General features: G+C 27.5%; 2 protein-coding genes across 2 annotated transcripts; one reads left to right on the top strand and one right to left on the bottom strand.

Annotated features, from left to right (window-relative positions):
- Window positions 1-552: 552 nt before the first annotated feature.
- Window positions 553-1,539, top strand: LOC136971230 (ubiquitin carboxyl-terminal hydrolase 48-like). The gene is made up of 5 exons (XM_067265700.1): window positions 553-623; window positions 695-803; window positions 875-923; window positions 1,005-1,048; window positions 1,120-1,539. The coding sequence occupies exons 1-5, from the start codon at window positions 560-562 to the stop codon at window positions 1,253-1,255; spliced, it is 402 nt and encodes a 133-aa protein (XP_067121801.1). The 5' UTR covers window positions 553-559; the 3' UTR covers window positions 1,256-1,539.
- Window positions 1,540-8,147: 6,608 nt separating this feature from the next.
- On the bottom strand, window positions 8,148-9,170 carry LOC136971229 (uncharacterized). The gene has a single exon (XM_067265699.1). It carries the CDS (start codon window positions 9,168-9,170, stop codon window positions 8,148-8,150), a length of 1,023 nt encoding a protein of 340 aa, XP_067121800.1.
- Between the last annotated feature and the right edge of the window lie 41 nt (window positions 9,171-9,211).

Below are 9,211 nucleotides of genomic sequence, written 5' to 3' on the forward strand. Positions count from 1 at the left end.
ATTTCCAAAAATCCCTTCTTAGTGTGCATTCTCATGATGTACCCTAATTGTGTACCAAATTTTAACTTTTAACTTCTAAACGTTTGGGTTTTATTATTATTATCAACCTATCTCAATTATATTATAAGATTAATCATTATTATCATATTTTAAAATGAAAGTGTAAATTTGATTGTTGAATTGTTGGAAGCTAAATAGCTTCCAACAATTAAATTTACACTTTCATTTTGATTGATTGTGAATTTATTCATAAAAAATTTCAAAAAGTAATGATTTATCAATAAGAAATGATTTACAATTTATAATTAAATAATTTCAAGTTTTATTTAGTAAAATTGCCAGTTTATATCTTATAGTTTAGTTGAATCATTACAATATACAAATTCCAAAAACCAAATAAAAGCATCTTAATTAAAGAAGCCTCATTTAAATGAAAGACAAATTATTTCTTACATGATATATTAAAAATAGATAATAATAATAATGTTTTTATTTACTTATAAAAGTTTTCTTTTGAACTTCTTACAAAAATATTTTAATTTTCTAGGAACAAAATGTAATGACAGGTAAAGCAAGACAAATGGAAATAAGGTCTTTATATGAAATTCTTCCAGTAAAAGAAGGTAATTTTATTATAATAACTATACAAGTGTTTTAATTTAAATGAAAACTTGTATTTTAAACCTTAACATAGGTATGCCTTATGAGTGGATCAATATAGATTGGTTAGGAAAATGGCTCACCAGTGACACAGGAAATATCTTGCCCATCGACAATTCTCAGTATTTCTGTGTGCATGGAAAGTAAGAATTCTAATTTCTAACTTAATTTTATTAATTATAATGATGAAAATTATATACTACTTTTAAAATAGGCTACATCCAGACCAAGTTACAAAAATGAAATGTATTAGTTTGGAGGCAGTAAGAATTTTTTAAATTTATATTACTTAAAATTGTTTAATATAATAACTATTATTTAAGTAAATTTTATTGATGATGTAGGCTGAAAAAATTTATGAGAAATATGGAGGAGGACCAAGATTTAGGTATTAAAATTTCTGAACAATTTCTATTTGGTTATTTCAATCTAACTAATTTATTCATTTTTATTTTTCAGTAACTTATCTCTCTGTAGAAATTGTGTTGAAATGAGATGTAAGTTACTTCGGCTGAAAGCCAAGATACAAGAAGAAAGCAAAATACTTACAAATCTCGTAAAGGCAAAAATTTCTGAGTATGTTTTTGTTATATGATATATGTCATAATTAAACAAAATTTTAAATAATAATCAAAACTTTCAGTAAAATTTCCAAAGCAAAGGAAATTTTACAAACTTCTATTTCTGAACTGTAGAAATATATTTTCTTTTATTTATTTTACAAGGAATAAAATCTGTTGTACAGATACTACTTTCTGAGAAAATAGTGTCTGTACAATAATAAATTCAGAAAAGAAAGAAGCAAGAATCGTTTTTTATCATTACCATGTTGTAGCAAAATTATGAGTGAACTTGCATTCATAATTGCAGGTTACTTTGCCTGTTGTATAACAACAGGCAAAGTAACCTGCAACATTAAACAGAATAAATTTCCTTTAATAAGACCTATATACAAAAGCATTTTTGCCTGAACTATAAGGCTTTTAGTTAAAAACTTTGAACATTAAGAACAACATTAGGTAATAGTTTCCTTTTGGAAAGTATCTAATATATAAAAATATTCAGGTTTATTCATAATTTTGCAAAATGATGCCAACATTAGAAAACATTTCTACTTCTTTTCACTTCTGAATATCAGGGGAAACAAGTGCCTGTACAACAACAAACTATATTCCTCATAAGATGCTAAAAAATAAAATGCATTTTTGAGTTTTTCAAATTTAATTTTTGCAAATTTCAAATTTATTGTGATATTGAGTATTTACTTTACAGCAATATATAGTTTTATAGCCCAATACAATATCAGTAAAAATGGTTTTGCAATAAAATATCACTGAAAGTTTTTTGTGTTGACAATTTAGCAATGAATGATAATATAAATGTATTGACAGAATGTTATAAGTATTATTAGCACTTTTCTAAATATTCTAAGAAATCAGTAGTAGCTATTAAGTGATGATGATAAAAGAGACAAAAATTTTTGATATATGTGAATAAATTTACTTTGTTTTATTAAGAATTAGACTGGAGAGAATCATTTCTTTAAAAAGCTGATTATCCACATGATTGATTACATACTTGAGCTGAATGAACTTTTTAATGTGCAAATCAGATGCAGCCATCAGCAATGATTGTCATCAGATGGTTTTACATCCTTTTCTACAAAATGGCTCAGTGAATGGACACATTAAATGAGAAATTAATAGAATAAGTTTATAATTTCCCAGAAATTTTTGATAAAAGGGAATAAAAAATATAAAGATGACAAATGATAAAAATAATAATAAATTGATGTTTTGATTTATTTTTACTAAGCCAAATAATTGCCATAATTAATCGGGCTATTAACATGCTGTAATTAATAATTGGAAACTAAGTAACTTGGTACTAGAGTAGACGTTAGGTGCCATCTCTTAAATTAACTATAATAATTTAATAATTTTTTAAATAATTCAGAACCATACCTCTAGTACCAAATTACTTACTGTATTTACTCATATATAAGACAAGGTTTTTATTCATTTTTCACTGCTTCAAAAACCTAGGTCATCCCATGCGCGCAAGTGAAGGGTTCTTTTCGTTTTTGCAATAATTTTTGTGAATGTATTTGCATTTTTTATCAGATGCTCATCCTTTGGTGTTTAAAAACAAAAGTATTTTATCTGGGTCATTTGAATCCTTCTTGTGTATTGTCAGGAGTAAAGATGAATAGCAATAGGAAGCAAAGCTTTTGAATTGAATTCCAAAATTACATGGGAGCATGATATAAGTTTTAATTCATTCCCATGTGAAAACAGATGATTATTTGGAAATCAGAATTTGGAGAAACTCATAAGTGTAATCAACGAAGAGTAAATTCAACTTTATGAATTGGCAAAAAGGTTCCTGATTGTCCGTCCAGCTTTACATGAACAAATTATGTTGTTGATTTTACAAGATTTTTCCTTGAAGTTTAAAATGCCAGTAATTTTTGCAGGACAATGTGTGCATTTATGTGCATTTGATAGCTTACTTGTGATTAAACGAAATAAAACTAGAATTGTATTAATAAATCTAATTTCCTTTATTTTGATCTCTAAAGTCACACCTTGTCCTATATGCGAGATCGTCTTATATGCGAGTAAATACAGTAGTTTCTAATTATTAATTATAGCATATTAAATAGCCCAACTAATTATGGCAATCATTTGGCTTAGTATATCAATACATCGGGTTTTGGGAAGTTAATATTTATACATTTATTTTTATTTACAAAGAACAGGCATGTCACCAGTGGCAGATCCAGTAGCCTCTACTTTCACTATCACTAAACTTAAAGCAAACACTATCAGATTTCATACTTTTAAGTTTGAAATCTGATAGTATTTGGTTTGAGTTTTACAAAGTTTCTGCTGTAATTTTTGCTGGTGATGATAAGCCAGAAGATTTGTAAGTACTTATGAATTAAGGGAAATAATCTAAAAATTTTTAATAAAGCAGAAATTTACTTTGGCAAGTAGAAGTGAATTTTAGAATGCCAATACATTTGCTAATCTGAACCAGTGCTAATCCAAATATCACTTAAATCAAACTAATTTTGTTTATTTTTCTACTAAATGTTCCAGCCAAAAGCAAAAAGAAGTTGCAGATTATTATTAAAATGTGACAAGTTTGTAAAATTAATAAGTAGAACTTATCAGAACAAAAAGTCTATTTTATTCATCTAATAGTGTTCCTGTGTGATAAGTTCTACTTAGCAATTTTGTGCTTACTCCTAAAGAACAAGAAGCAATCAAGTTGTAAAATTAATGTGAACTACATATTTCAACATAAATATATAAAGCAAATATGGTATAAAAATTTTTTTAAATGTGTCTTTATCTATAATCCATTTTTGATTTCCTTCTTTTTACATAGAATCAGGTTAAACCAAATATCTCACTAATCCAAACGATTCCATATAATTAATAATTAGTTTGTAATAGCAAGTGTATACTACTGTACTTGAGAATTAAGAAAAACCATTCAAGATCTCCAATAAAGCATGGATATTGATATTCATTTTAGTTTTCTCAGCATCTCTCTTCGATCTAAACACTAAAAACTTATAATAGAAGTATAATGTATAAGACTTTGTATAAATAAAGTCCATTATTTTTAGTTTTTATAGAGTATAAAAAAACAATTGTTATTTTTTCCTTTTGTTTATCATTTCCTACAACTATCTCCCTATATTATCTTTCCTCTGCATCTGTAGATTAAATTGCTAATTTTAATATTAACATCAAAGTTATAGTTCTGCAATTGCAATCAGCGTCCAGAATGTGCAGGCATGTAATAAATTTCTTTTCTGAAACAGATGAATTTATTATAAATAAATTCATATCAAATATAAATTTATTGCTGAAGTAATATTTTCAACTAGTAATAGTTTAACTAGTGAAGTTTGATGCTATGGGAGCAATTTGTGTCAACAGATTTTATAAAAAGAATTTAAAATTGTACAGAATTAAACTGATGCTAAAATTATGACCTGTCCTGCTGCATCCTACAAACTATGCATGGGAATTAAGTATTTAGCATGATTGTAAACAATTCATTAATCATTTGTTTATGAATGATTGACCAAACTAAACCAATTGTTTTTTCATTTCCAACAGAATCAGACAATTTTGGTAATTTCTACAGAAATTTATTTTCGTAACTTTTTAGTTTACTCTTACGAGTCTACTAATTGAGTGATTGTCAAAATGGGGAGTAGGTTGCTGAAAATTATCACAAAATCTATTCTGTTAGAAGTAAAAATTTCTGTTATAATCATATTGAATATGTAAATTTATAATTACATGTTTTAGATTTTATAAAAATGTTTTAGCCAGTTATAGAAAAATTAAAATATGAGAAAATGAAACAAAGTTACAGTTTTATTTTCAATACTCATAAAACTAGAAGTACACTTTCTGGAATACTGTGAAATAGATAAGGAAGCCTACTTTCCCTGGTGTGATGTATATGCTAGGCAGCATACTATCAGGTGCATAAAGCATTGTTTTAATTTTCCTGTTTAATTTTTATTAATTTTATTTTTATTGATATCAACAGAAAAGAATCAAAAAATTACAGTTTCTCTCTATAAAACACAAATCCTTTGAGTACAATTTTCCAATCAACTAGGTATGATTTAAATTCAAAGATTACTTAGAAAGCAATCAAAAATTTATTTGTGCTGATTGTGTTTATGTATATCTGGGAATCAAATTAATGAAATCACAAACAGGAATGATGACAATGAAAGTTTTGATGAAGATGAAAGGGATGAAAGTATTGTTTCAATGGCTCCAAATTTTTTTAATGCAAATAGCTGATTTTTGTGCAAATAAAATTAATAATAAAAGGTTGAATTATATTTGGTTTTTAATTTTCAAAATATAATGATTTCAAAATTGGGAATTGATTCATTCAACAATGGAAATTAGATATTTGATCCAAGAATGTAAAATGCTAAAAGATTGAATTTCAAAATAGTTATTTATGTAATGCAAGCAAAACAATTAATTTTTTTCCATTTCATAAATTATGTTAATTTTAGTATTTTTGTTTTATCAATAATTGTAATACAGAAGACAAATTACATCTTTTCAAACTGTCTTAAGTAAAAATTCTTGACATTTATCTTAACTTCTTTTAATTACATAACATTAATTTTAGTTATTAAATGAATGATATGACTAATAATATGCTCATTTAATCAAGAAATTTTTCCCTGACATAAATCTATTAACACAGTCATAAACATCAAATTAGAAAAGAAATTCAAATTGTAAGCAACTAAAAAGTACTGCTTTAAACTGTTTCCAATTGTTTCACTCTTGTTTATATTTAGTAGACACTTATTAAATAATTTATTTTTATAATAACAACAGATTAGCTACATGTAAGTATTAACTATTAATAAAGTTGCAAACAACAACTTTCTGTTGTTTATTAATAATTCAATGTGAATAAAGTTTTGTTTTATTTTTCTTAATTTAAGAAGCAATGGCGTAGCAAAAGTTTAGTTGTACTGAATTATTGATAAATAGCATCAGTCATTGTCATTGCAAGTAGTAGACTTTAGAGCATCAGTTTTATACAGCTGAATAGTGAGTATAAACTTTGGACTTTGTATAAATAAAGTCCATTATTTTTTTCTGTCAAATTAGTAAACCAGCATGTTTTAGCATTACAATCATTATTAGAGTTAAAATTATTGGAGAATGTAAGAATATTAATCAATTTATTTTAATGATTATTTTTATATTGTGTAACAAGCAATTAATTATGTTTAAATATTACTGTTCTAAATGTTTTTGGACTTTTGTCTCCTTTTAGAGCATGATTTTTAAGATATTGATCGGAAGTTTATTTTTATAATAATATTTAACTGTATACATTCAATGATTTACATTCTTTGGAATATATCATATGTAAATCATATGTAAATCAAGATCTTCAGTACTTATACAAATTTTAATGATCATTATAATAATTATTATTTTCAAACAGAATATTTATCAATTGCATTTCAGTACTGAATTACTAAAGATTATCTACTTATTTTCAGCCTTTTATTATCAATTTTAAATTATTAAATGGGATTTGTAAATATTTTAAATTAAATTGTACTACAGTATTAATAAAACCTTTCATGAAAAAATTTCTACATATCTATTTTAAGTATTAATTTCTTTTCTGATTTTATTTCTTAAACTATCTCAAACTTGTTTAAATTTAGATTTTAAAATTTTAATATTTTTGTTATACCCAGAAAAAATTACATAAAGTAATTTATTTATTTGGCTTGTGAATTTTTTAAACATTACATATCATGCATACAGTCTTTCAGCAAATAATATGTATTTGAATTAAATACAAAAAGGAACATTTTCAGCCTCTTTTAGAGGCCTGCATCAAGTATCAAACTTTACAAAACATTAGAGATTCTAACTCTACAGAACATTAGAGATTCTAATTCTGTAGAGTTTGATGCTTGATGCAGGCTCCTAAGAGGCTAAAAACATTCTGTTTTATATTTAACTCAAATACATATTTGCTGGAAGATTGTACGCATGGTATGTAGTGTTTAATTTATCTACATTTCAACTGTTGTAGACTTTTATGTCATTTGAATTTTTTTAAGGACTATTTTTCAAAATTTTAGTCTCTCTGTAAGAGGTTGGCTTTGATTTAGTTTATTACTTTAAGATAAATCCCTTTGATTCCCTGCTACAGCAACCTGGTTTTTACAGATGCTAATAGTTTCTGAGATTACAACCTTAAAAAATGTTGTTTCCAAAGGATTCTGTGATGTGTGGTGGCAATTGGAGTGTTGAAAATGCTACGTTTTCTCTGATGAATTTTCACGACAAGAAATTGTCTCTCAACTGTCAGTCACTTCTGGCAAAATGGGCCTTTCAGGATGAAGTGTTGCTTGATACTTTCTCTCATTCAATTGTGTCAAAGCATGCCGTTGCTCCAGTTTACAAAAAAATTGTCATTCAATTATTTAGAGATCAGAAATACTGTAGTGTGAAACTTGGAATATATTTTATTAATAAAATAATCAACCATTCCAACTTCAGCAAAAATTCTTTAATCCTAAGAACGTTTTCAAACGCATTAAGCGTCCATCTTCAGTTACATCTTTAAATTAAATATGAAATTCGAACTAATATTAAATTCGAACAAATATTACATAAATTAACGGTACGATTACAATAAATAAATAAATACATAAAAAATAAAAATAAAATAAAATAAACAGGATTATCGTAATTTACAAAATTATGTCAATATTTCATCAACAAATAAAAATAAAATAAAAATAAAACAAAAAATAAAAACGAAACAAAAAACAACGTGCGGTTTAAACCAATCACGGATTATCGCTGTATTTCTTTACAAATGCCTTCATCCGTCATTAAAGATTTAAAACAATATCAGCTCTAGGATTTATCGTACTTCTATGTTTAGCCCAAATCATCGCACAAAGATTTCCAAGCTGTGGAAAGCCCATCAGCGTCCCTATAATTAATGCATTGCGTACTTCTCTGCGCTCTGTGGATCTCCAATTTTTCGAAAAATTTTATTGCGTGTCTCGATCTAGTAGCCCTGATGATAGAGGCTTGGTCCCAAAAGACCGTGATGCCTTGCTGCTTAGCATAACTGGCCAGGACGGTACTATCAACTGATTTTTCCACCGATCGCTTGTGTTCATTAATCCTCTTTTTTAAATTTCTCAAAGTTGCCCCTATATATACTAATTTAGAATCGAACCTATGATCCCTTAATGGTATCGAATAAATTCCTGTTAGTGAGTTACGCTCATACTTCATCTTATCATTCCTTAAAAGCTTGTATATGGTCGGATTACGTCGATAAATAACCTGCAAATTCCTACTCTTGGAAATCCTTTTAACTAACGGCTTAAGAAAAGGAATGTAATCGAGGATCACTTTCTCTCTTGGTTGGTTTCTACTCCTCCCACTCGTTCGGTTATGGTCTTTCTTGATGAGAGCATCTATTTTTTCTGTTCTGTAGCCATGTTGCAAAGCCGTTGTTCGGATGTATTGTAGCTCTTTAATTGTATCTAAAACATTGGTGCAGTGTGTGTGCGCTCTCTGTATCCACGAGCGAAATACTGCCATCTTGATATGCCCCGGGTCTGCAGAGTTCCTAGGGATAACGATTGGGACTGATATCGGTTTCCGATAGACATTCGTGCAGATTTCCCCTCCTACACATGTTATAGTGAGATCCAAGAAATTAACACTATTATAACTTTGCTGATCTAACTCTAGAGTTAAACCATAGGGGTTTTGATTCATTAAATCTATAAACTTTTTGATGTTGCGATTGTCCTTCCACACGATAAAGATGTCGTCCACGTATCTCACGTATAATAAAATATCATCCCCTACTATCGGGAGAATACTGCTTTCTAGCTTGCGGAGTACCAATTCGCAGAGTATATAAGACATAGGGCTACCCATCGGTACTCCTCGCCCCTGTATATAAGTTTTGTCCTCGAAGC

Source organism: Centruroides vittatus, unplaced genomic scaffold (genome assembly GCF_030686945.1).
Source record: "Centruroides vittatus isolate TY-2023 unplaced genomic scaffold, ASM3068694v2 contig_2373, whole genome shotgun sequence".
In the NCBI taxonomy this organism is placed as follows: domain Eukaryota; kingdom Metazoa; phylum Arthropoda; class Arachnida; order Scorpiones; family Buthidae; genus Centruroides; species Centruroides vittatus.

What these genes read in the sequence shown, in the direction of transcription:
- LOC136971230 (XM_067265700.1), top strand. Translation starts at nt 560, where the DNA reads ATGACAGGTAAAGCAAGACAAATGGAAATAAGGTCTTTATATGAAATT. An exon ending in AATTCTTCCAGTAAAAGAAG is followed by an intron (nt 624 to 694) that starts GTAATTTTATTA and finishes ACCTTAACATAG; the next exon opens with GTATGCCTTATGAGTGGATC. An exon ending in TATTTCTGTGTGCATGGAAA is followed by an intron (nt 804 to 874) that starts GTAAGAATTCTA and finishes CTTTTAAAATAG; the next exon opens with GCTACATCCAGACCAAGTTA.
- LOC136971229 (XM_067265699.1), bottom strand. Translation starts at nt 9,170, where the DNA reads ATGGGTAGCCCTATGTCTTATATACTCTGCGAATTGGTACTCCGCAAG.